Genomic DNA, 27698 nt, shown 5'->3' with positions numbered 1-27698 from the left:
CCCTCTTGGGGTAGGTTACGCAGCCTCCGGGGAACATCCCCCCACCCCAGCCGCTCCCCCACCTTCTGCTCGCGAGACTTCTCCGTATTTCACAAGCACACTCACTGCTCCTTCGCCTCGATGGCTGACTCCTTCCTGGCTTCTCCCCATTTCTCCCCTCAGGCTCTGTCTCCTGCTCTTCCTCATCAGACTTGGGCAGTGTCACACTTGCTCCAGAGCTCCCTCTCCTCCCAGTGCTCAAGGAGCCTCCTCACGGAGGCATCAACTTCGCCCCACCCGGGCGGGCCTCAAAGCTCCGTCTCTAGCCCGCGTCTGTGCCAAGTTCCAGACCCAGCACCCACGATCTCCAGGAGGGGCATCTCCACCCGCACCTCCCGCAAGACCTCAAACACATCTAAAATCTAGTGTGTCGTTTCCCGCCTTCCCCGCACACACCTTACCCGACCTGCTCCCCTCCCCGTGACTGTCTAGCTCAGAAAATGGCACCATCACCTGAGTGTTGCCTGGTGGGCGGGGGTGGGGGGGTGGGGAGGGGTGGAAGCCTTCTTTGGTTTGCTACTTCTGAGACCAGGCTGCCCTCGCTAGACTGGGAAGCCTTCCATGGCAGGAGTCATTCAATTAATCTCACAGACCTCAGACACACACTCTGGAGACACCCCACGGGGAGTTGGGGGAGTGTGGAAACCCTCCCCACATAAGCTCTTAACAGTTAAGCAACTGTCGCTGAAAGAGGTACCATATCACAGACAAGTTTTTATTATTTTGTCCTGCATATAGAACCCAGGAAATATAAAAACATCTCCAGAATTAGTCAAAGGAACTGCATCCCCAGCCAGCCCCTGCCCTCCCTGGATGGGCTCAGATGGGGGAGCCGGAGGGTTGCAGGCCACTTCCCTCTGTCCAGTGAATAAATTCCATACAAAAATAGATCTGTAAGGGCTCCCAGAGAGCCATCGGCCTGCATCTGCACAGGGCAGAGGCCTGGGAGCCCTCAGGATTACGGGACCTCGCTCCTCGGTGGAGGGGAGGTCTACCCTGGACACCGAAGTCCTGTCACCACAGCCAGAGGGCCCTTCTGCAGAACAGCTAGGGGATGGGGAGGGGCCTGGGACCTTCAGAGCATGATTGATGTAGCTAGAGATGGGGATGAGGCACCCTCCACCCAAGAAGGGACACTGGTCCTTTCCAAGCTTGGGTGGGGGGAGGGGCGAGCCTGGAGGGCACCTGGCAAGGGGCCAGACCCTCCAGCCCCGTCAAAGGTAGAAGCAGGATCTCAAGCTCCCCCCCACCCTGCCCGCCACCCTACCACCGCTATACCCTCAAAGTCACTGACTGGGGCAGTGCTTAGGAGGTCGGGGCGGAGGGAGGGGCTCCAAGGAGAGAAGAGCAGCTTCTGGCAGGGTGAGGCCAAAGGCACTGCTGTGAGGCACCGTCCCCCACCATGGGCGCTCCCCAAAAATGCGCTGCATCTTCCAGCCTCCAGCCTCCTCCTCATGCTGGCCCCTCTGCTTGGATGCCTCCTGTCCTAGGCCCTCCGCCTTGACCTGTGCAAAACTCCACCCACGTTAAGGAAAGACAGCCCCCACACCCACCTTCCAGGCCTTATGCATCTGCTCTCAGCCAAGAAGCCCTTCCAGACACACCTCCGTGTACACAAATCATGAGTGTCCATCTGCCCTCTGGCCCAACGGCCCACAGACCCCGAGGTCTCCCGTGGGGCCTGGGGTATTTTTGGAAGGTGCATCTGTAGTACTTCTCGATGCCCGAGCTCATCTCCCCACTTAAGCTGAGCCCTCCAAGGGCCAGGCCAGCTCTGTGTCTCAATCACACCCTCCTCCTTCCCACCCATCTCACCCCACATACAGCCAAACCCAGAGTAGGCATATGCCAGGGATGTCCTGGACAAACTCAGCCCCTGGGACCCTGTCCAGATCCAGCTGCCTTCCTGCCATCCTGTGAAAGCCCCGGCCTCACGATCACCACTGCCTCTGGCAAGCCCTTCTGGATAAGGAACTCAGGAGTTAGCTCAGTGTGGCCACTCCTGCCAGAGGGAGAATGCGCTCTCCCACGGGAGGCTGAGTGGTGGCCAGGAGACAGAATTTGCAAGAAGGGGTCACCTCAGAGCACCCCTGGGCTACCTTGGGGGGAGAGTGTTGGTGTCACAAGATAGGACCAAGGACCCTCTCTCCAGAGCCAACCTCATCCCTAGACTGGGAGCTGGGGGCATGGGTTCTAACTCCAGCCCTGGCCCTGACTCCTCAACAGGCCTCGGTTTTTCCTATCTGCACAGTGCGGCTCAGAGCCTGTCAGAGAGAGAAAGTCCACCTCTGAGGCTGGAAAGCAAAGTTCACGGGTCCTCTGAAGAGAAGATGTCTCCCCTCATGCTCTCTGCAGATGTCCAACCAGTGAATGTATAAAAGGAATGCAAAGGGGAGGCCACGATGGGTCTCAGGGGAGCACCAGGACCTTGATGGCCTAGTCAGGACCCTCACCCTCACCCTGAACTGTCAGCCCAAGGGCAGGGGAAGCAGAAATCAGCTCCTGAGTCTAGGGCCCTTGGGGTCCAGCCCCTGAGTTCAGCACCACCTCTGCTGCCTGAGCCTCAGGACCAGTGTGCAGACAGGGCCGAGCCCAAGCGCAGGCCCTTCAGGACGGGCTGCGGGCAGTTGGGGTCCTCGCCAGGTCTCACGGAAGCCCATTAGGGGCCCGTGCTGCCAACCGGCCAATGGGTCTGTGGGGCAAAGGGGCACCCACTGGGGTAGGCCCCAGGCCCCAGTGGGTGTGGAAGACAGAAAAACATGAACCAGGTGATTTAAAGCTACATTTCCCCTCCCCGCCCTGACCACCTTGGTCTCTGGGACCAAATCTCAGGGGTTCTCCCCAGGAATTTAAACCCTTTGGCCCCGGGGGACAGAGTCAGCAGCCAAGGTGTCCAGACTGGGGAAATGGGAAGGGTAGGCAGAGGAATGGGGGGACCGCGGTCCCGAACAAGCTCTGGGCCCGAGTGCAGGGAGAGCATGCTCACTTCCACACCCGTGGAGCACAGCTGGCCAGGGTCCTTGGCAGGGCTGGGGCCGCTCACACCTGCACCCCCTGGCCTTGCATCTGGAGCACTCGCGCCCGCAGCGCACTGATCCCGCTGAGGAGGGCCTCCCGGTGTTCGGCCGAAGAGATGCCCAGGCTCACCAGGTCCCTGAAAGAAGGGCCGGTCAGACCCAGCAGGCTCGGCCCTCTTCCACTCTCCCTCCCTCTGTGTGGACAGGGGAAGGGTCTGGAATTAGGACAGGCAGGGGGTGAGGGGGGGGGGGTCCCGGGTAGATAGGGGCAGGGCCCCCGGGGTTCCTCGGACTCACTGGGCGCCCATGGCAGCCACGGCCTCCAGGCTCCCAAAGCCACCTGCAGCAAAGCTGTCCTTGTAGCGGCCCAGGTCCAGGGCCTCCAGCCATGCGCCCACGGAGCCAAAGGTGGGAAAGGTGGAGAAGGCACGGTCTGCCAGGGGGGTGGGAGGCCTGGGAAGCAGAGGGGCTGTGGTCAGTTGACAGCAGGGATCTGGTGCCCAGACCTGGTCACTCTCCTGAGGAGAGGCCACCTGAGAGAGGACAGGAGACGGGGAAGGCGACCCAGCCCCAGGGCGGACGTGGCTGCATGGAGCATGAGGCACCCCCAGAGCAGGTGAGGGTTTCAAGATACCAGTCAGGTAGGTAGAGAGAGGATTGCACCTGAGCCAGCCAAAGGTACTGGGAGGATCTGGAACAGTCTGGGGGATAGGACACACCTCGGACGGTCTGGAAGGTGACCTATATTATATCTGAGGCAACTAATACTCATTTCACTTATTCTATTTATTGGAACTACAAGCTTGTTAGAACTATTTCCACACACATTCACCCAGTCAGTGACCACTGTACTGGGATGTGTGAGGCAAAACCCAGGACAAGCAGAGTGACTGAGATGGATGAAAATGTACATGAGTCTGAGGCAGGCAGAGTATTAGCTCTATCTGGGGCAACTGGGTGAGCAGGCATAGCTGGACAGGTGGGGGAGGACGGGGTGGGGGGGGGAGCAGGACAGGTGGGGCAGGTGGATGTGGGCCATGCGGGGAGGCCACTCACGGAGAGTGAGAGGTCGGCCGGCCGGATCTGGCGTGGTTGGGGATAGGCGGGAATGTGCCTGTGACAAACGAGGCATCGGCTGTACCTGGGAGAAGTGGTCGCGGCACACTTTGGGGGTTCTGGGTCCTGCGCCATCTTGCTCAGGATGCTGTGGATCTGGGAGAACCTGGGTCGCTCGCCTGGGTCCTTCTGCCAGCAGTCAAGCATCAGTCGATGGAGGGGGGAGGGGCAGTTCCTGGGGGGTGGCAGCCGGAAGCCATCCTCCACTGCCTTGATCACCTGGGCCACGAAGGTGAGGGGCAGACAGGAAGCTTTAAGTCCCTCCAACGCATGTACACGTCCCATCCCGAGGAAGACTCAGGCAGTGGCCAGGCAAGACCGGAAGCAAGCAGACAGTGAAGTGGGGTCTCAGGCTAGGAGGTCAAGGGTCACTGGGCAGGGGTCAGGAAGTTGGGGCCTGAGGTCACTCACGTCTTGGCCAGACATGTCCCAGTAGGGCCGCTCCCCAAAGGCCATCACCTCCCACATGACGACACCAAAGCTCCACACATCACTGGCAGAGCTGAAGTGTCCAAACTGAAGCGTCTCAGGGGCGGCCCACAGTGCCGGGCTCCGGCCGCTCTGTGGACGGACAAGCACGTCAGGGGCAGGAAGGGACCGGCCCAAGTACACCCGGGGCTCCCCGCCCCACACAGCCCCAGATCCAGCCCCGCCTGCCATCCTCTCAGCTGCACGTCTGGGGAAGGCACATAAGCGGACCAGAAAATGAGGCCCACGCTGGCCTTTACTCGGGACCAACTGGGGTCAGGGACGGGATTGCAGGCAGCGGCCCCGACACAGCCAGGAAGAGGGGAGAAGCGGGTGAGGGGGACTCTGGTGCAGTCTGATGGGCAGGTCTGTCTGGGAGACGGGAATCCTCACCATGGTGGTGTAGACGGCCTCCGCTCGGTCCCGGGGCCCCCGCCCAAAGCCAGAGATCTTGCAGATAAGGCCACTGCTGACCAGCACACGGCGGGCCGCCAGGCCCCGGTGAACGTAGCCCATTTCCGACAGGTACTTCATGGCTGACGCCAGCCCGGGCAGCAGCCCCATCAGCTGCCCGGCCACCAGCTGGCCTTCATGCCGCTGTGGGAGGAAGTGCTACACACTCAGTTCCCTGGTGCTGTGTGACCTCAGGGAAGTCACCTGGCCCTCTCTGGGTTTGCCCTGTGACCCACCAGGCCAGCCTGGCCAGTGGGCACCTTTTTAGGGAATGATGCCAAGTGCAAGTCCCACCAAAGAGAAAAGTGAGGGGACGAAGAATAACATGGCTATCAGTACCCTCCCCCACCCCAGCGACCCAGGCCACTCACCCTCAGGAAGCCGTCGAGGGCCCCATGGCTCATGTACTCGGTGACGATCATCAAGGTGCTTCCTGTGCCCAGGGAAGGGGAACACACCCACTGAGCTGCCTGCTCCCCTCTGCCTGCACACGTGCTCCCCCACCTGGGCCCCAGCCCGGGGCCAAGACGGCCAGAAACAAGTTTCCCCAGTCGTGCCACCCTCCTGTGGGGCCCAGGATCCTCTATGCCAAAGAACAGAAGAGGAGACCTCCGTAGGAGGACCACGGTCAGGAGCTGCAATAAGTTTGCTAAGAAAGATCACCCAAGGTCCAGGCGATCCACCCCACAGAGTCACTGCAGGTCAGAAAGGCCTTTCAGGGTCGGAAGGGCCCCCCTGAGTCAGTAAAAGCAAGCTGAGGCCTTCTCTCCATCCTGGGCGGCCTAGGAAGGGCCTAAGCCTTCCATGGCTGAAGGAAGGGCACCCCACCTCCACCCCGTGTCCACCCCCATACTTGCGGAGCACAGGGCCTTACCTCGGGTGACGACACCCTCCAGCCGCACCACGTGGCCATGGTCGAACTGGCCCAGGGTGAGGGCCTCGGCCAGGAAGCTGAGCCTCTGAGAGTCGGAGCAGCCGTCCCTCAGCGTGTGCACAGCCACGGGGAGCTCCTGGCGGCCAGGGAGCTGCAGACAGCCGAAGGACAGCTCCCCGAACCGCCCTGTGAGGAAACAGCACCTCAGACAGTCCCCCGGAGGTCATCCGCCCCCGGCCAACCCAGGCAGGGTGAGCTGAGACGAAAGCAACTTTTGGATCACAGGCTCTTCTTGACCTGGGACTCAGAGCTCCCGAGTTCAAATCATGTAAACCGAGTACCAGCAATGTGACGTGGGCTTCCTCTCTTTCCTCTCTGGGCCTCGATTTTCTTCCCTGTGAAATGGGGGTTCCTCCCAGCCCGCCTCATCAGGAGATTTCAAAGACTCACAGAGAGGATACTGCACATGCAAGCGTATCAAAGGCTATTAAAGCCCAGGGTGACCCAGGAAGGGTGACGATGACATCTCCTCTGCCACACTACCCCTTTCTGGCTTCTATCCAGTGGGTCTGGCAACAGTGTCGGGGACAGTGTCTGGCTCCTGGTAAAAGTGGCTGCCTTCTCTGAGCCCAGGGGCTGAGGGTTTGCAGATGGGAAGGAAGGAGGCCAGGAGACTGAACAGCAGAGAGCAAAACACCTGCTAGGAGCCAGGCCGGGGTGCTGAGGGCTGCAGAGTCCCCACCTCGGCTCTGCATGAGGCAGCTATTGCACCCATTTTACAGACAAGAAACAGGTTTGGAGCAGAAAGGGCACGCGCCCCTGGTCACACAACTGGGCAGAGGTAGAGCCAGGACAAAAACTGAGGTTTGGTTGTCTGGTCCCAAGTTTGCAATGGCCCCTCCCCACTGCCCCATGAAGGCCCGGGACTAAACCTCTGCCAGTGGCAGTCTGCAGAGGCCAGCTAGAAAAGGGCAGGAGCGGGGAGGTCTCAGTGACCTTGGGGACAGGGAGGGTAGGAAGGCAGGGTCACGGACTCCTCTGCCATCCCCTTCCCTGGAACCTGGTGGGCGGAGGTCCCGTTTGGTGTGGAGCTGGGGCCTCCTGGCCAGGTGGGGACTGGGGTGAAGGCAGGGCTTCCAGAAATGGGGGAGGGCCTCGGGGCAGAGGCGGGCTTGCAGGATGGAGGTGGGATGGAGTAGAAGGGGGGGGGGGCGGTTCTTGGGCTGTACAAGGGTCCCTGGAAGCCCAGCTTGCCTGCTCCAAGGCTTCTCTCCAGTGTGACGGTTTTTGCATCCAGCTCCTTGGCAAACAGATGAACAGCCTGCAGCGGGTCCCCACAGCTTTGGGGGTCTAAGAACGTGCGGCGTGTCGGGACTTTGACTGCAATGCAGAGAGAGACAGAGATGTGCCCGAGGAAGGGGGCCCGTGGCCGGGGCGGGAGCAGTTACGCAAGCACAGCAAGGAAGAGGGCTAAGGAGGGGCCAGGCAACAACTCACAGTGGAAGTACAGCTCCTCCTCGTCGTGGGCATCCTGACCTCCTTTGCCATAGGGGCAGGGCCTGCGGAGGTGCAGAGTCCTTCTCTGAGCTGGGCAGCATCCCCTTCCCATCTCACCAGCGCCCAGGGTGGCAGCTCCTTATCCCTTCCAAACCACAAGATCTGTGCCCCAGATCTTGCTTGTCCTGCTTTGAAAGCAGTCAACCTATAACCCTAGCCCCAGACCTAACCCCTCATCCTAATTATTCCTAATTATTTTCGCTCTGAGACACAATGCACGTTCTTGCAATTCCAGAGGCACCCAAATCCATACCCCCGACTTTGAACCCAAGCTGCCTGCCTGCCTACCGGTGAGCAATTCAGATGGCCCTTGCACTCAGGGGGGCCTTGGTCTAGCCAGGGAAACAAGCACTGAGCATCAGTCACAAGCCCGCTCACAGGTACCAGCAGGGGAGAAGGGCACAACGTTGTGAGAACACACGGCGGAGGGACCTGACCCCCTAGACCATCAAGGGCGGCTTCCTGCAGAGGCAGTCATGGACCAAAGTACGGCATCACCATCAAAAGCACCACAGACTGGCGTTTGGGGCCCCTGAGGCAGGGCCTTGCTGGCCCAGAGGAGAGCCCCCGGGGTGCCGAGGTGTCATGACTCAATCTGTATTTTAGAAATATCATCCTGGCTGCAGCTGTGGCCCCGCAGGAGCTGGCCGTGGCTCAGCCTACAGGGTGAGTGTGGACACAGAGAACAAAAAGCAAGAGGACACAAGTGACGTTTAGGTGACAGGGGCACAGGGCTCAGGGACTGCTAGAAGGCAGAAACGGGGAGAGAGAAGGGAGGAATGACTCTTGGTGTTCTGGTTTGCCCACCTGTTCATAGTGGTGCCGTTTACCAGGACGGGGTGGCAAAGGGCTCGTGCTGAGCCGGTAGGGTCTGCTGAGCCTACAGAGTAGGCAGGGAGGGGTGAGGAGTAAGGAGTTAGAAAGGAGTGTGGGGGGTTTGGAGGAGGGGTCTGCTCTGGAGATACAAGTTTGGGAGCTGGGGGCATTGTCCAGGAAGACGACAGAGCCTGGGAAGGGGGACTGTGAACGAGTCTGAGGACCCCAACACTGAGAGATCGGGTAGAGAGGAAAGGAGCCATGGAGGACACCACAAAAGAACCACCAGAGAAGCCAAAGGGAAACAGGAAATCAGGGGTGACACTGTCACAGGAACGAAGGAAAGAGAAAGTGGAGCAGAGGAGAGAGACGGCGTGAAGGCTCCAGGGAGGGGCGGTTAGGGAGACTGGAGAGAGAAGATCACCCTTCTGTACAGATGGGAAAAGGGGAAAAGGCTGCCATTTAGGATAAAATGGTCACGATGGTGGTCAGTAGTCCAGGCTCTGGAACCTCATGCACAGACTGGCTTCCCAGCCCCTCCACTTGGTAGCTGCGGGACAGGGAGGCTGGGATTTCTCTTTAATAAAATCGGGATCAAGACAACCCTACCTGATACAGCACTGTTGCACAGAGCTTGCTAAGCAGTCAATAAATGTCAGCTGTTATGTGGGGCGGGGGGGGAGCACTAGAAATAGTATGGTTTCCTGCGATGGCGAGAAGGGGTGGGGTTCGGATCACAGTGGGAAGGAGCAGGAGGAAGGCACCTCCTCTAGAGCAAAGGGAGGGGGCGGGTGGGTGCAGAGACAGGTAGGTGTGCAGACTTGGGGGTGAGGAGCTGGGGGGCGGCAATGATGCAGTGAAGGAGCAGGTGCAACCAATGCGGCCAAGGGGGCAAGCTACAAGGACAGGGCACCTGCGGGGCACAAGTGCAAGAGCTGGACTCCGTTATCTGGGGCGATGGCCAGGTCCATGGCAGCATCTGGGAGAGGGACGTAGAGGTGGAACAGAAGAAAAGGTCCTTGGGAATGAGGAAGTTCAAGAACCAATAAGCCAAGGGCTGTCCGTTATAAGTCCCAATAAGCCACCAGTCATCCAATAGCTACTGAAGTCTCCTAGAGTGGGAACCTGCTTCCATGAATGAAGGGATCATCCAGGAGAGGTGGGTGGAATGGAAGGGGGCAAGACTGAGTGGATGGAGGAGTCGTAGAGAAATCCAGAAGCTTCCACTGGACAACACCCTCTGGTGAGAAGGGGGATGGGCCAGGATGGAGCGGGGAGAGGAAGTGGAGGCGAGGAGACCGTGCACAGAGCAAGCACTGCAGACATCAGACACCAGCCTGCAGAGGTGGCTGGACGCGCCGGACAGGTGCCATGCCCATTGGCATGAGACCAGCAGGCTCTCCCCACCTCCACTTCAGTGCCATTGGATTTTGAGCGGGTTTTCAGACCGACCGTGGCTTACTCTGCCCACCCTAGTGCATCTGTCTCCAAGGTGCTCCTGGGCAGCTACTCCTGTCCTGCACAGTCCCTGCCTGGAGGGGTGCTCCTTATGCCCCTCTCTCCCTGCTCCTCCTCCCGTCTCCCTGAGCCCTTAAGCTCCCAGCCAGGACAAGAGGCTCTTGGCTCCTGGACATTCCAGCTTTTCCAACTGGTCCAATTTGGGCGTCTGAGCACTGGAAAGGGGCTCACTACTCCTGTCCTGCCTCCCTGACTGTCCTGGCCCAGGCAGAGCTGGCTCCCAGACCCACAGGTCAAGGCCCTCCCCTCCTCAGTCGCTTGCAGTGCCTCATTCAAGGCCACACAGTGCCGGGTGAGTGCTCGCTGTCCCTTCAACCCACAGGCAGTTCCGGGATGCTGAGATGTGCTGGGATGCGGCTCCCTGACCAGCCATCACTCTCCTCTGCTACCCCCGCTCCAGCCCATCACACGCAGACTTTCCAACCCTCAAGTCTGCCGACCTCAGCCCCAGCCTGGCACCTCTGCGTGCAGCAGTGTGGCCGTGGGGAGAAGGGGCAAATACACGCTGTGAGGTTTCTGCTGAATGCAAAAGGACTGGAATCTTCTCTGAACCAAACTCAAGCTCCACATCCTTTCTCCTCCTCCCACCCCCCTTCTCTGCCCACTCTCCTACAAGCTTCCTTCTGCTGAGCGTTGGGGGGGTGGGTTCTGGTTTATGAGTTCCCCTCCCTCTCCTCCCCCCTCCCACACGCAATTTCTGCCTTTCTTCTCTTCGCCTGTGTTCGAGGGCCTCCGGATCTCTGGCGGGCAGGGGCTGGGGGGCCTCTGAGCGCCTCAGGAGAACCCTAATCACACTGGAGCAGCTGGCGCTTGATTCCATCCTCAGTGATGCCTTCTGACATTTAATGAGTTAAGGAGCTAAATCCCCTTCATCCCAGAGCGGCTGAGCTAGCTGCAATGCTGGCTGCTGCGGGAGCAGCGAGCGGGGGAGGGGCCGGGGCCCGTGCGAGCCAAGCCTGGATCTACACAGCAGTATGCTTGCGTGTGCAGATCTGTATGTGCGCAAATGCAGGTACAGACACAGGGGCCGCGAGCACATGTTAGTGCGCACGGGGACACGACCCACCAGGGGCCAGCCAGGCTGGGAGCGGCCACCTACCTCCTCCACATGGCCAGCACGCTCATCACAGAGCCCACGACGAGGAGGGCTGAGACGGTCACCACCGTGACGACGACCGCAGGGCTGTGGTCCCTGGACCCTGAGGCAGCTGGGGGTAAACCGCGAGGCTGAGGCAGGCAGAGGACCAGGCTCCTGGGGGGGCCCCAGTGCAGACTCCTGCCCACCCCCCACAGCACCTCTGCACTTGGCCCCGGCTCCCACAGCAGAGGGACCAAGGCAGCCCCACCAACCACACTGGCACCTGGAGCTTCCTCCTGTCTCAGGGCCGGGCACCTCCACGGCAGTCCAGTTCGGAGAGAGAGGACCAGGGGTCCAGACAGGCAGGGCTGCACCTCTCCTTCTGCCTTTCCGAAGGGCACTGACTTAACATAGCTCTGCAGGGGGCACGGCCTCTCACCTGAGCTCCCCAGCCCCATCCAGACCATCCACCGACAATTGCAACGTGAGTTAACGTTTAATACACACTTACTCCATTCAGGGCACCGTGTCACGTGCCTTAACTAAATGGTCCTGTTTCATTGTCACAACAAGCAGGTAAGGCGGTGGTGTCTCCATTTTATAGCTGAGGAAACTGACATTGAGAAAAGTTGTGTGATAGGCCCAAGGTGCCACGACTAATACATGGTGAGCCGGAGGTCTGAACCTGATTCCAAAAGCCTCCACTTTGAACTATGTCCCCAAGAGAGTGGCCTAAAGGACCCCAGGCTCTCAACTCCATCTATCCATCCATCCAACATGCGTGACAGGCTGGCGCCAGTACTGGGGAGACAGTGATGAATGAGCCAGAATCCCTGCCCTGGAGGAGTGTCCAGACCAGTGGGAGAGACAGAAACAAAAATCCTAACTGCAGAATGACAACAGAAAACAGACTGCTGAGCAGAGGCATGCTCGTTTCTTCCTAAAAGCCAGTGAGGAAGGCTTCGCAGAAGAGACGTGACATCTGCTCTGGGCCTGGGAGATCGGAAAAGGTCTGGGTGGTGCTCAGATGCACATGCTGGGTCTGGAAAACGGCAAGCCATCCTGTGGGGCTGGGATACAGACCACAGAAGGCTGAGAGCGCCAAGATGTGAAGCTGGACGGCGGGAGGAAAATGGGAACTGGGGGAGGAGAGAGCACCCGGAGGGCCTGGGATGCCAGGCCAAGAAGTGGGAACTTCATCCTGAGGGTGACAGGGAGCCAGGGAGCAATGGGCAGGGTTCCTGCCTGAGGGGGAAGGGCTGGAAGTATCTGCGGCCGGGAGCAGGGATGGACAGGAGGTGCGCGAGAGAGGTGCAGGTTTGGGGAAACTATCGAGAATGGGGGAGATGCTATGCAGCCCTGAAGACTCCACTGAGATGAGATGAGACGTGGGACACAGGACTTGCGCTGGCTCTGGGCTCCGGGAGGAGGAACACAAGTGCAGCACAGCGTCCGGGCAGTGAGGGCCAGCACAGCTGGGGAGCATTTCCCCAGGGAGGATCTGTAGCGCCTGGAGTGACATGGGGCCAGAAGGGGGGTGACAGCCTGGGATATGAGGTCGGAGCCCCAGGGCTGTTGGGAAGATGTCACAGTCAAGTGACAAGGGACAGAAAAGGGACGGAGAGTTAGGGGCCAACAAGGCCATGGTCAAAGGGGGGATTTTAGAGCCCATGTTCCCAGAGGTGGGGACATGGCCTGGGGTCTGGTCAGGCCAGAGGTGGGCGGAGTTGCCAAGAACTATGTGGAATGAGGTATCTGGGTGGACATGGAAATGGAGACAGGGCAGTTGTGGAAGGTGGCCTCTGAGATGTCCCCGCTGGATTCTCTACCTCCTGGTATTACTTAGTCCCCTTGAGTATGGGTTTGACATAGCGACTTGTTTCTAACAAACAATGCAGCCAAAGTGATGGGATGTCACCTCCAAGATGAGGTGACAAGAGTCTGCAGCTTGTCTCGGGCACCCTCTCTCTCTGTCACTGTCTCAGGAAGAATCTAGATGCTGTGTTATGCAGAGCCCTAGGGAGAAGCCCAAGAGGCAGAGAACCACGTGCCCCCAGCGAACAGCCAGTGAGAACCTGAGTTGGGAGGCAGATTCCCTCCCCATTAGGCCTTGAGATGACCGCAGCCACGAGGGACCCTGAGCCAGCGGCACCTAGCTAAGCCGCACCCAGATGCCTGGCCCACAAAAACCACGAGAGAATAAATGTCTGCCGTTCGCGGCTACTCGCTTGGGGGTAATTTGTCACGCGGCAATGGATAACTGATACAGTGCTGAAGCACCGTCCCTCATTGTGCTCCTGAGCTGGGATCACAGCTCACTGGAAGAAGTGCTCTGCAGACTGGGAAGCCCATTCCCGCAGAACCAGGACCACAGCAAAGGGGGATGGGGGTCCGAGCAGTGTCTACTCACTGAGAAGCACCAAATGAATGGAAACCCTCAGCCCTTTTCAGCGACCAGCCAGCCCCCAGCTCCTGCCCCCACCACGCCCACTCCAGCCCAGCCCGTGAGCCTTTGTTCAGGTGGATTCTTCTACCCGAAATGCCTCCCCTGCGCGTCTTGGCATTCAAATGCTCCCTAGCCTTCAAGACAGAGCTCTAATCTCCTCTCGTCAGCACCTGGCCGAGGTCTGGCACAGACAGGCATTCAAGCAAGAAGTACCGTCTCTTTTCCCAGAAGCCTGACTCCCTCTACATTTTATCTCCACCTCCCTTTGGGCTCAGAGCTCTTCCTATCTTGGATTAGACTCGTGTAGCAGGTTGGAAAGAATTATTATCTTGACAGCTGGTGTCAGAATGCCTCTTAGGGGGAACCGCCTTTGTCCAGGAAAATACTTTCATGAACTGCTCGGGGTAGATAGAGGTGAGATCCTGAGGGTGGGGTTAGCAGCTGGCAAAACTACCAAAGCCAGAGCTAAGCTGCTCATCGCTCACCATGAAAGGGAGTTTGGGGGTGGAGGGGGTGTGGGGAGAAGAGGAGCCAGGGGAGGGAGGTGAAAGGAGGAAGTGGGCAGCACAATACCACGGAGAAGCCGGCACAGTTTTAGAATCAGGGGATCTGATGTCTGATGTACAGCTTTTGTTTTGTTTTGTCTTGTTTTGTCTTGATGACAGCTTTATTGGAGGAATTAGTCATGTACCGCACAATTCCCCCATTGAATGGGTACAATTCTTGTTGTGTTTTGTTTATTGCTGCAGGGCAGCCCCTTTGGGGCCCCCGCCTTCACGGAAGCCTGCCTCTCGCTCCAGGGCCTGGTGGGGAAAGGAATGACATCCTGTGTGTGAGTCTGTATCACGGCAGAGGGAAAGCAGCAGAATGGGAAAGCATTTAGCCATCCGAGCAAGAAGTGACCATGAGACTGAAACTCCTCCCCAAAAAATAGTCAAGAATCTTGGAGAGGGCACAGCATGTTTCTACAAGACGTGAGAGGTCTTGAGAGGCTGGGAGACTCCAGCTGGAGACATGGGTTAGAGTTGCTCGTGAGCCCCTCCCCTATGGGCTCCCCCAGGACAGGCCTCCCCACCCCCAACTTATTCATGTCACTGAATAGGCCCCAGTCAGCGGATTCCAAGTTCAGTAACTATTTAGGTTGTAATTGAGCGGTTCTGCGGGCTCCCTTAATTGCACAGAGGACCACCCCCTCCCCAGTCTGTCCCCCTGCCCCAGCCCCACGCCTGAGTTTTCTCTGCCCGGAGCCCTTTCCACATACACACACGTCACTTACCCTCCCCTGGGGTCTGCACTTCAATGGAGGGATTGAAGCTCTGAGTCTCCCAGGAGGGCCCCGGGGAAGCCGCCCGGATCTGAAAGACGTAGCGGGTAGCCGGCTTCAGGTTGGTGACAGTGACCGCGGGTGCCCCTGTCTTCACCGTGGAGTAAGTCTGCTCACTCTGACCCTGAGGAAGGACCAAGAAGTGAGGCCTGGACCCAGGGCCAGACCCACGCTCCTTGGAGAATGACAGGGGAAAGGAGTGGGGAGGCGGAGAAGGGAGAAGAGCCCTCAGGTGAGCAGGGACCAGGCGGAAGAAGCTGACTCCGACAGTCTGGGGAGGGCTCCATCCATTTCTTCCACAGCTTCTCCAACCCCTCTCTCCACGCAAGTTCCCACCTGGGCTCAGTGGTACTTGTGGCGAAGAACAGTAAGAGAAACTTTAGAGAAGATGCTAGATCCTCCTTCTTGGGGATGGACATCAGGGCCTGGAAGTCCAGAGGGTGAGCAGGGCCTGATGTCACAGAGGAAAGAAGAAGAAACTGAACCCTGACACCTGCCCGGCCCTTGCCGGCTCACAAAGATTTTCCTCCTCTTTGTCATCTGGTTTTCACAATGTCCTGCAAGGCATGAATTCACAGATAAGGAATCGGGTGCAGAGGGGTAGACAGACTTGCCTGAGGCCCCCACTGGACAGTGGGGACAGCAACAGCTGTCATGGAGTGAGGGTCAGCTTGCTGCCAGCTGCTATGCAGACTCTTTAGAGGCTTGACTACCTAAGTCCTCACAACAGTATTTCCATCTTTTATAGGTGACAGTCACATCAAGGAAGGGGCAGAACGACACCTTCTTGATTCCTTCAGGTCCCGTGCTTTATCTCTATATCATGCTGCCCCCCAACATGTCTGAGAATGGGGTCTACTGGAGATGCTGTCATCATTTTGTCTCTGTCCCCACCCCCTGCCACCTTATTACAGCCCCTGCCACAGCCACAGCCTCCCGATATCATGTGGCCCAGTTCTTTGACCATGGTATTCAGGAATGGGGCAGACACTGACCCAAACCGGGCCAATCAGAATCTCCCTTCCAGGTATTTGAATGAGCCACTGAAAGACAGTGAGGCAAGGGCTGTGGCCCTTCTGAGCCGGGCAGGCTAGGGCCCGGGTGGAAGAAAGAGGCAAGGCTGTCAACCCAGGCAGCTGTGATATGCCCTGAGCAAAGCCCCCTCTGCAGAGGATGCGGGACCCGCACCCAGAGAGCAGAGCGTAGATAAGGAGCACTGTGCCTCCCAGATTTGTGGCCACTGGGTTCCAGGCGACGCTCTTGAAGCCTTTCAAACAGAGCCCCTCTTGCACAGGACCCTCTTCTCAAGGCTTTTTGTTCCCAGCAAATTCACACCCCCTAAGGGCCTGGAGCATCCGCCAGCTCAGCTTCTGGACTCTACTGCACGGCCCAGCTCCTTCCCAGTGTCCTTCTCTGTCATCTCCCAAATGTCAGGGTTCCTCAGAGCCCCGTCCTGTCCCCTCTTCTCACCCTCCCTGTCCTCCTAGGCCATCTCTTCTGGCTCCTGGCTTCATTCAGCTCCTAGCCCCGTGCAGAAAGGGCCCCAACTCTCTGTCCAGCACCAGGCCTCTCCCTTGAGCTGCAGACCTGCAAGCCCACCTGGATGTCCCAGAGGCCCCTGAACACTGCATGGGCCAAATCAAACTCATCCTCTTACCTCGATTCTGCTCCCCCTTTTCAGTCCATGGCACCCCACCCCCTCGATGGCCCAGCCGTGACTCAGGAGTTCCTCCTCCTTTGTGTTCACCAACCCCCCCAACCCCAAACTCACAGCTCTCAGTAGACTTCTAGTATTCAAAAACTACTATCTGACTCAGCCAAGAAGTCCCTTGAGTCACTCAGGAGTGAGTGAAGCTCTGACACATTAAGTGCTGAAGATGAAAGCAAGGTTTCGCTTGAAGGAATAAGATTTGCACCAAGGTGAGAAGCAGTTTAACAGCAGATTACATATCACATTTAAAGACAATACATTCAAGGAGGAAGGAGACAGTGTATCACATTTAAAGACAATACATTCAAGGAGGAAGGAGACAGTGGATCGGGATATATCTCCACTTGGCAAATCGAGGTTGAACTGTGACTATTGATTGACAACAGATACAAGAAGTTAGCAAAAATCAGCAAAAGCATCCTGTAAGAATCAATTGGCTATGTGGGGTTTACAATATGGAGAAGCTGTGCATCTTTCCTTATTCCTTGTAAACGACATATGACACATTTTTTCTATAGTAAAATTGTCAGGATAACTCATACACTCATTGTTCCGGAGAGTGGGGCGTTAAACATTGACCAGCACATGGTCAAGCCCCAGCAGACCACCTGACCTACCAATGTAGGTCAATTTGTAAATTGTGAAAGAGTATGGTACTTCAGCCTTCTTTTTCTTAAAGAGGGCTGCAAATTGCATATGGTCCGGCCACACAAGATGGGAATGAGTCCCTAGAGAAAGCTCTTAGTGAACTGCAAACACTAGGTAAAAGTGGTGACAATGGAGCTGATGACCAGTGAGGGGCAGGGAAGGGGACAGCCGACGAGCAGTGGGGTCCATGCACGGAGTCGAGGGGGGGATAGGAAGAAACTCAGGCCTGCCAAAAGCCACTTAGGAGGCCGGCGGATGTGTTCACAAGGAAAGTAAGAAGGGCTTTTGCCTCGAGGAGGTTGTGAAGAAAAGGACCACAGCCCGGAATGCAGCCTCAGGTCCCGCCCAGACCTCACCTCACCTTCTCGTAGTATCGGATCTCGTACTCCGTGCCGTTAGCCCCGGGAGCTCCGGCAGGGATAGGCTCCCGCCACGACAGGGACACACTCTGGGGCTCCACTCGGTCCCTCCGGATCTCATCCTCCTCCCAGGGCGCTGAAAGTAAGGAACACTCGGTTCTCGATGGGAACCCACTGTGGGGCAGGGCGGGGGCTGGAAGGGCGCGGCATGCAGGGTGGGGGTGGGGCCGGGCGGGCGGGGCTGGGCCAGAAGCTCCTGAGGGGCGGGGCCTGAGTTGTCTTAGGACCAGAGGGGAGCCTGCTCTCACCTCACAGGTCTCAGCTTCCCTGTCTCTGCCAGCGAAGCGCCAAGCCACCTGCTTCTTGCTCACCCCCTGCATTCCAGCTGCACTAGTGGTGGCTGGTTCTAACACCCCAGGTTCTTTCTACACTTTCTGTGGTTTGGAGGCATTAAAAAGCATAGGAGCAGGAAGACCACCTACTTAACTCTTCTAACGGTCTTGGTTAAGAGTTAATCCGCTCCGCAACACTAGGAATCGCAGGAAACTACCTCAATATAATGAAGAGACCATATGTGAGAAAGCCCCAGCGAACATACTCAACGGTGGAAAACTGAAAGCTTTTCCTTGAAGATCAGGATCAAGGCAAGGATGTCCACTCTTAACACTTCTAATTAACATAGTACTGAAGTCCTAACTTAACCAGAGAGCTGAGGCAAGAGAAAGAAAGAAAAGGCATTCAGATTGGAAAGAAAGAAGTAAAATTATTTCAGTCCACAGGTGACATAACCCTCTATGTAGAAAATCCTAAAACTTCCACAAGACCCTGTTAAAATTACTAAACGAATACAGCAAAGATGCAGGATACACCGTCAACATGCAAAATCAGTCCCACTTCTACATATTAACCACGAACAATCTGAACAGGAAATTAAGAAAACAATCCCATTTACAATTGCAGCAAAAAAGAATAAAATATTTAGGAATAAAGTGAACCAAAGGAGTGAAAGACTTGTACACCGAATATCAGAAAACATTGCTGAAAGAAATTAAAGAAGATACAAATAAATGGAAAGACATCGTGTTTATGGAGTGGAAAACTTAATATTGTTAAAATGTCCAGGCTACCCAAAGCAACTTACAAATCCAATTCAATTTGCAACAAAATTGTTTTTTGCAGAAATAGAAAAGAAATCCTAAAATTCATATGGAAAATCAAAGGACCATGAATAGCAACATGATCTTAAGAAACACAAGGCTGGAGGCCTCACACTCTGACTTCAAAACACTGCAAAGCCACCATAATCCAAACAGTTTGGTACTGGTAAAAAGACAGAAATGTGGGCCAACTGAAAAGAATAGAGAGCCCAGAAATAAACCCTCACAGATATGATGAAATGATTTTCGATAGGTGTTCCAAGCCCACCCAATGGGGAAGGGACAGTCTTTGCACCCAACAGTGCTGGGAAAACTAATTGTCCACATGCAAACGAAACAATGAGGTTGGATCCTTACCTGATACCACATACAAAATTTAACATGAAATTAATTACAGACCTAAATGTAAGACCTGAAACCATAAACTCCCAGGAGGAAACATACAGGGAAGCTTCATGCCATTAGATTTGGCAATGATTTCTCAGACGTGACACCAAAAGCACAGGAAATGAAAGCAAAAATAGACAAATGGGATCCCACCAAACTTAAAAACATCTGCACAGTAAAAGGAACAATCACCAAAATGAAAGGCAACCTATGAAATGGAAAAAAAATATTTGTTAATCATATATCTGATAAGGCGTTAATATCCAGAATATATAAAGAACTCCTGGGGCGCCTGGGTGGCTCAGTCGGTTGAGCGTCACACTTTGGCTCAGGTCATGATCCCATGGTTCGTGGGTTCAGGCCCCGCATCGGGCTCTGTGTGGACAGCTCGGAGCCTGGAGCCTGCTTCGGATTCTGTGTCTCGCTCTCTCTCTGCCCCTCCCCTGCTCACACTCTGTCTCTCTCTGTCTCAAAAATAAACAAAGCATTTAAAAAAAAAATAAAAATAAATAAATAAAGAACTCCTGAAATTCAACAACAACAAACCTACAAATAACCCAGTTTAAAATGGGGAGGGAATTTGGATAGACATTTCTCCGAAGAAGACAGACCAATCACCGATAAGCACATGAAAAGATGTCTAAAATCACTAATCATCACGAAAACACAAGTCAAAACCACAATGAGATATCATCTCAGATCTGTGAGGATGGCTACTGTCAAAAACAAAACAAAACAGAAAATAGCAAGTGTCGGATGTGGAGAAACTGGAATCCTGTGCATTGTTGGTGGGAATATAAATTGGTGCAGCCATTATGGAAAACAGCATGGAGGTTTTCCAAAAAATTAAGAATAGAACTACCCTATGATCCAACAATCCCACTGCTGAGTATACATCCCAAGAAAATTAAATCACTATCTCGAAGAGACATCTGCATTCTCATGTTCATTGCAACATTATTCACAATAGCCAAGATATGGAAATAACTTAAGTGTCTGTTGATGGATGAATGAATAAAGAAAAGAAAATGATATATATAAAGGGATGTTATTCAGCCCATAAAAAAAGAAATTGTGCCATCAGCAAAAACATGGGTGAACCTTGAGGGCATTATGTTACGTGAAAGAAGAAAGACAAAGACAAATACTGCATGATCTCACTTATATGTGGAATCTAAAATACCTACATTCATAGAAACAGAGTAGATTGGTGGTTGCCAAGGGCTAGGAGCTGGGGAAATGGGAGATGTTGGTCAAAGGGTACAAACTTTCAGTGAGAAGACGAATAAGTTCTAGAGATCTAATGTACAGCATGGTGACTATAGTCAACAGGACTGTATTGTGGGGGCACCTGGGTGGCTCAGTCCATTAAGCTTCTGACTCCTGATCTCGGCTCAGGTCATGATTTCACAGTTTGTGGGTTCGAGCCCCACATCGGGCTCTGTACTGACAGTGCAGAGCCTGCTTGGGATTCTCTCTCTTCCTCTCTCTCTGTCCCTTCTCCGCTCACGCTCTCTCCTTAAAATAACTAAATAATAAAAATTAAAAAATAAATCTTAGGGGCGCCTGGGTGGCTTAGTCGGTTAAGCGTCCGACTTCGGCTCAGGTCATGATCTCACAGTTCGTGGTTCAAGCCCCGCGTCGGGCTCTGTGCTGACAGCTCAGAGCCTGGGGCCTGCTTCAGATTTTGTGTCTCCCTCTCTTTCTGTCCCTCCCCTGCTCATGCTCTGTCTCTCTCTGTCTCAAAAATAAATAAAAACATTTTTAAAAAAATCTTTAAAAATAACAATATTGTATTGTATACGTGGAAATTGCTAAGAGACATCTTAAGTGTTCTCACGACACACACACACTTCCGAGAGAAGATGCTGGAAAGGCAGCTATGTAGGTGGTTTCAGGACTCACAAAAGGTATCTGGAAATGAGATGGAGACCCAAGAGCCATCAGAAGAGGACTGGATGAAGCTTCCCAGGAGGAGGCACAGAAAGAGAGAAAGAAAAGCTTTTAGGAAACATACATTTAATTTAAGAGGCAGGTTAAGGAAGAGGAGCTTGAACATGAGGAGCCAGAGAGAGAGCAGGAAAGCCAGGAGCAAATGAGATCACAGAAGCCCAGGGAAGAGAACATTTAAGAAGGTTCCCTCCTGAGTCTTCTGGTTATTAGCTTCCAGTCCATGAGCAAGAGACTCAGTTGCCTCATGTGTAGAATGGAAACAATTCTGACCTCATTAGGCTCGCTGTAAGAATTTTATAAAGTAATGTATATGAAGAGCTTGGCACAATATCTGACACGGAGCAAGCGCTCCATGCAAGTTTACTAACTAGAAGAGCCAGCGGTTGGCAGTATCATACGCTGAGAAAGGACAGGGTAAGACTAGGATTCAAAGCGCCCTCTGGCTTTAACAATGTGGAGGCTCCTGGTGACTTTGGGGGATTGAGGGGAAGTAGATACCAGGTGGCTATGGGACAGGGCCCATGCAGCTCACTCTTTGAAAAGTGCATGAACATGGCTTCCAGTTTTAAATGGTAACCACCTAGCAGCCCCCACCTGCAGTCTCTTCCCAATTCTGATGAAAACAGAAAGGTACAGAAAGAGTTGAAAACTCAGAACATCAACGTAAGCTAGTCTAGACAGCTGAATGCCAGAATGGGGGAGATATGCCACTCCACCTATGAGAAAGCCGGTGGAACTGGACTGAAAAGTGCAATTGTCGTGAAGCCCCAGGCTATGCTGCCCACAGAGTGACACGGTCTCCCATCCTAAAAATAACCTGAAAGATTTTTTAATCCCTCCTCCCACTGTCTGACCCTTACAAAAAGGCAAGGTCTTTGTCAACAGGACAATGTACAGCCATCACTCTCCTGCATAGTTGCTTTGGAGGAAAAGTGTCCTTCCGTATCCCCCAGGAGTGCCTCTCGGCCTAAATCCACTGGGAGATGACAGCTGTCAGAAGAGATGTGGGTTCAAGGGGAGAGGAGAGAGAAAACGTCCCAGGATGGCATAGACCCTTGCAGATACAGATGGACAGCAGAGACAGGAAGAGGCCAGGAATGTCGTGTTTTGGAGCTACATTTGTTGAAAGCATTAGACGGCCATACAGAGGTAGGAGACGGTTCCATTTCAGACCCACAGAGATACATTAGATGAAAGCCTAACAAATCCTGAGACCGGAGCTGAAAACCGAGTCCAATGCTCTCTCCTGCTGTAGGTGGATCTGTGATGAAATCCAGCCAGTGCCCACGGGGGACCGAGACCACAGCAGACATGAGTGGAAAACTATTCAACAGCCATGTCTCCCCTTCCTGGCCTGTGGAGCCCAACTTCTGATTCAGGGTCTACTGTCTCCCCCTGTGTGACTCAGGTTAATTCTGATTGTTCTAAGACAGCTGTGTGGACTCATTTCCTGTGCCAATGACTGCGGTCGGGCTTACCATCCAGTTCTGGCTGATGTAAGGAGAAAGCAGCTAAGGGGAGGATGGACTCTGGAAAAGGTTTCTTGTTCTTAAAATGATACCTACACGAAAGAAACAGTCCCTTTCTTCTGCTCTGGATGGTAAGGATGTGATGTCTGGAGCTACTGCATCCAACCTGCCACCATGAGGGAGCCAGCCTATGTGACAAGGACGGCATGGCACGGTAGAAAGACACAAAGAACCTGGGTCCTTGAGGACCCCGATGAGCTGCTGAAATAACCATGCTCTGAGTCCACTCCTAGGTACGCTGAGAAATCATTTTCAGCGAAACATCAGCTGGATTGAGATTTACTGTTACTTGCAGCTGAAAAGCCTTACAAACCAACCCAGAGGGCAATTCACACATGGGGTTTTTTGGCAAACACTAGCCATCTCCTTGTTCAAGAACAAGGAAAGAGAAAATGCCAAAAACATCAGGCATATGAGAAAAACATTTCAGAATAAATGAATGGTAATATTATTTCTGAAGATTCAGGAGGCGCAGCTTCTTAAGAGGGATTTAGTGTGACAGAGAAACAAGAAAGGCGACTGTCTGGCATCCTCGAGAAGATGAAAGAAAACACAGCCTCCACAAAATGGGAGCAGAAGACCATGAAGGAACAACAGGCAGAGAAGAAAAAGAAAAAAGATGAGGCGAGGTAAAAGCGGAGGAGGTAAGCGAGGAGGCCTGTGGGGAAACTACGTGTGCATTAGGAAAACTGAAATATTTAAAAGAAAATGCACTGCAGGGGCACCTGGGTGGCTCAGTGGGTTAAGCATCTGACTTCGGCTCAGGTCATGATCTCACCGTTCACTGGTTCGAGCCCCCCCGTGGGTCTCTTTACTGACAGCGCAGAGCCTGGAGCCTGCTTCCAATTCTGTGTCTCCCTCTCTCTGCCCCTACCCTGCTCACAGTCTGTCTCTCTCAAAAATAAATAAACATTAAAAAAAAAAAAAGAAAATGCACTGCAAATATAAGGAATTTTAACAAAATCACAAGCAGAATGGAAACACCAAGCAGACAATAAGAAGAAATAGAATTGAATAATGTGTTTCATTTATATATGGAAAAAGCGAGAGAAAAACTACGGAACAAAAATAATACACAGTGCTGTAGGGTAGCCAGGAAATAGTTAAAATGTTTACCATATCTTCGACAACAAAGAAAACTCAAGAACTACTTAAAAAACGAAAAGCTGTGCAAACCTCTTTCTCTAAGCATGGAGCAGTAAAATCAGAAACAGAAGAAAAGCAAATCGTCCAGAAATGAAAACACGTTCTCTAAAATAAATCTAGGCAAAACTACAATACTAGAAGAAAACACAGGTCTGAATCTCCATGACCTTGAACCAGGCAGTGGTCTCTTAGATATGAAACCACAGGCACAGGCAACCAAAGACTTCATCAAAATTTAAAACCTGGAGCTTCAAAGGCACGGCTCAAAGCGAAAGGTGTCTGCCGGAGGCATGACGGGGAGCTGGGCAAAACAGGGGAAGGGGGTCAAAAGACACAAACTTCCAGTGATAAAATAAGGAAGTCCTGGGAGTGTAATGTACAGCATGGTGACTATCGTTACTGATACTATGCTGTATATTTGAAATTTGCTACGAGAGTAGGCCTCAAAATGTCTCATCACAAGAAAAAAAATGTGTAACCACGTGTGGTGATGGAAGTTTACTAGACTTACTGTGGTGCTCGTTTCACGATACATACATATACGACTCATTACGTTGTACCAGAAACAGACATTAGGTTATGTATCAATTATACCTTGATTTTTTTTTTCAAAAAGTGACCGACAACCCACAGAGTAGGAGAAAATATTTGTAAATCATATATTTGATGGGGGTTGTTATGTGTTGCACTGTGTCCCCCCCCCCCACAAAGATATGTTGATGTCCTAGCCCCCAGTACCTCTACAATGTGACTTCTTTTGGAAATAGGGTCTTCGCAGTGAGATTCAAGTTAAAATGGGGTCGTTCAAGTTGGCCCTAATCCAATATGAACGATGTCCTTATGGAAATTTGGACACAGAGACAGACACTCACAGAGGGGAGACAATATGGAGACACACAGGGAGAAGAGCCATGTGCCTGGAACAGGCATCTACAAGCCAAGGAAGACCAAGGACTGCCAGCAAACAGGAGGCTAGAAGCAAGGAAGGATCCTCTTCTGGAGCAGAGAGAGCATAGCCCTGCTGACCCGTTGATTTCTGACTTGTACCTTCCAGAAGTGTGAGACAAGAAATTTGTTTTAAGTCATCTAATTTTCAGTACTTTGTTACAAAAGTCCTAGAAAACGAATACAAAGGTCTAATACCCAGAATATATATATACATATATATATATATGTATATATATATATAATTTTTTTAAGTAGCTCATAACTCAATGGGAAAAAGAAAACCCAGCATATGAAGAGATGTTCAGCATCTCTAGTCATTAAAGAAATGCAAATCCAAACCACAGGGAGATACTGCTTCACATCCACTAGGGTGGTTGTAATCAACAAAACCAGTAACAAGTGTTGGTGAGGATGTGGAGAGACTGGAACCCTTGCACACCGCTGGCGGGAAGGTAAAATGGCGCTGCTGCTTTGGAAAACAGTTTGGCAGATCCACAAAAAGTTAATTAGTTCCAGAAGAAGATAAAAAGCCAACCGTACGTCTCAGTTCTAGAGGCTGGAAATCCCAGATCAAGATGCTTACAGATTTGTTTTTAACAATTTTTAAAAAAAATTTTAATGTTTATTTACTTTTGAGAGAGAGAGACAGACAGAGTGTGAGCAGGGAAGGGGCAGAGAGAGGGAGACACATAATCTGAAACAGGCTTCAGGCTCTGAGCTGTCAGCACAGAGCCCGATGCTGGGCTCAAACCCACAAACTGTGAGATCATAACTTGAGCCGAAGTTGGACGCTTAACTGACTGAGCCACCCAGGCGCCCCAAGATGCTTACAGGTTTGTGCCCATAGTACTCTGGTAGGGTTTCTCCTCCTGACCTACAGACACCGTTTCTTGCTGTGCCCTCTCCTGGCCTTTCTTTTGTGTGCACAGAGCAGCTCTGGTGTCTTCCTCTTCTGTAAGAACACCAGTCCTATGGGACCAGGGCCCCGTCCTTAACATCTCGTTAAACTTTCTTACTTCTTTAAAGGCCCTATCTCCAAACACAGTCACATTGGGAGTTAGGGCTTCAGCATTATGAATTTGGGGAAGACGCAATTCAGTCTATAACATCATATGACCTAGCGATTTCACTCCTACACATACACTCAAAAAAAGTGAAAACATGTTTCTACAAAAACATGTACATGGATATGCATAGCAGCATTAGTCATGATAGCCAAAAAGCAGACACAGCCCCAAGTCCATAAACTGATGCATGGATAAACAAAATTGTGGTATACAATGGAATATTACTCACCCATATAAAGGAATAATATACTGATACATGGACAAACCTTGAAAACATTACGCTAAACAGACAAAAAAGGCAGACACAAAAATTCACGTGTTGTATAATTCCATGTATCTGAAATGCCCAGAATAATCAAATCTATAGAGACAGAAAATAGATTAGTGGTTAGAGGGTGCTAGAGAGGGTAGGAGGAATGGAGAGAGTAACTATTAATGGGTTTCTTTTGGGGGTGATGAAAATGTGGGCTGCACAACCATGTGAATATATGAAAAAGCACTGAATTGTATACTTCAAAAGGTATGTGAAATTTTAGGGCATGTAAGTATCTCCACAAAAAGTGACACTACTAATGAGATGTATGATGTATAAAAACATACTGGATGTGACCAAAGTTATACTCAGAGGAAAATTCATAGGCTTACAATATTAAAATAAAACTAAGCACTGAACTCATCTTAAAAAAAAGGCTTCAGGAATGCAAGAGGATGGTATTAATAAAGATAAAATCAGAAAATAAATGACAAAAGTACAGAACACTGGAATTGATTAATTCAAGAACTGATTGTCATAACCAGTAAAATAAACTTCCAGCAAGGATAATTAATTAAAAAGAAACCACAAGCACATAATATGAAGAAAGAAAAAGCACAGTTACACAGATACTGAGGAAAGTTTTAAAACGTATGTCTCTAGGCTACTGAATTAGAAAAATATCAAAATATTTGCTACGAAAACACAAATTAACAAAACTCATTCAAGAAGTATGGAAAAGATTGGGAATATCACTAAAATTTCCCCCAAAGAAAGTGCAGGCCCCCAAAAGCAGTTTTGCATGCCTTCAAAGAATGAGAATTATGCTATTTAAATTGTTCCAGAGCAGAGAAAAAGAAGAGTTTTTTCTGATGCCTTTTCCAAAGCCGGCAAAACTTGACAAATGCTAAAACTTGACAAAGAACACAATAAAAAAAAGCACTAATCTCTCTTATAAATGTACATGGAAAAATATTAAAATATAAGCAAATTAATTCAGCAAAATATTAGAAGAATAATACACTCACATACAGTAGGGTATAATCTAGGAGTGCAAAAAGAGCTCACACTGAAAAATCCATGAATAGAATTCATCATGCCAACAGCTCAAAGGAGAAAAAACATTTGGTCATCTTGAAAGATGCTGAAGAAGCATTTTATAAAATTAACATTCCTGATTTTTTTTTTAAGTTCAATACAAAATGAAAGCATTCTGGGGCACCTAAGTGGCTCAGTGGGTTAAGCGTCCAACTTCGGCTCAGGTCATGATTTTGTGGTTCCTGAGTTCAGACCCCACATCAGGCTCTGCGCTGACAGCTCGGAACCTGGTGCCTGCTTCAGATTCTGTGTCTCCCTCTCTCCCTGCCCCTCCCCCACTCACACTCGGTTTTGGCCTCTCTCTCAAAAATAGATAAACATTAAAAAAAAATTTTTTTTAAGTGAAAACATTCTATGGCCAAGGAGCTAAAAGCATGGGGAGCTCTGGTAGTTGACAGACCTGAGTTCAAAGATGGGTGTCTACTTACTAGCTGGGTGACTTTGGACAATTCACTTGTCCTCTTAGGCCCCAGCTTCCTCATTTGAAAGATGATTAGGGGCGCCTGGCTGGTTCAGTCGGAAGAGCCAGTGACTCTTGACCTTGGGGTTGTGAGTTTGAGCCCCACATTGGGTGTAGAGATTACTTAAATATTTTAAAAACTGAAAGATGATTACCATTCCATTTAAACGAATGAATGTAGAAAATCATATTGCAAGATCCAGCACCAAACACAGAGCAGCATTCAATCAGCGGAAGCTTAGTATTTTTATTAATAAAAGGAAACAGTATCTCAAC

General features: G+C 52.2%; 1 protein-coding gene across 3 annotated transcripts in view; it reads right to left on the bottom strand.

Moving 5' to 3' along the window:
- Nucleotides 1-733: 733 nt before the first annotated feature.
- The window catches only part of EPHA10 (EPH receptor A10), a 38947-nt gene continuing 11982 nt past the window's right edge, over nt 734-27698 (bottom strand). Inside the window, exons 6-17 of one of the 3 annotated variants that reach the window (XM_060621542.3) lie at nt 17427-17560; nt 14659-14737; nt 10958-11066; nt 7465-7526; nt 7222-7347; nt 5968-6153; nt 5465-5526; nt 5034-5237; nt 4584-4733; nt 4198-4391; nt 3354-3509; nt 734-3193 (exon numbers count right to left, since the gene is read on the bottom strand). In XM_060621542.3, coding sequence (XP_060477525.1) covers nt 3079-3193; nt 3354-3509; nt 4198-4391; nt 4584-4733; nt 5034-5237; nt 5465-5526; nt 5968-6153; nt 7222-7347; nt 7465-7526; nt 10958-11066; nt 14659-14737; nt 17427-17560 — 1577 coding nt within the window. In that variant the 3' untranslated portion in view covers nt 734-3078. Of the gene's footprint in view, nt 3194-3353; nt 3510-4197; nt 4392-4583; nt 4734-5033; nt 5238-5464; nt 5527-5967; nt 6154-7221; nt 7348-7464; nt 7527-10957; nt 11067-11094; nt 14186-14658; nt 14831-17426; nt 17561-27698 lie in introns of those variants that run through there. The other 2 variants (XM_060621541.3, XM_060621543.3) reach the window with 2 other exon arrangements.

Source organism: Panthera onca, chromosome C1 (assembly GCF_046562875.1).
Source record: "Panthera onca isolate mPanOnc1 chromosome C1, mPanOnc1 haplotype 2, whole genome shotgun sequence".
Lineage (NCBI taxonomy): Eukaryota > Metazoa > Chordata > Mammalia > Carnivora > Felidae > Panthera > Panthera onca.
The sequence above is the reverse complement of the archived record's forward strand: the minus strand, read 5'-3'. Positions and strand labels throughout refer to the sequence as shown.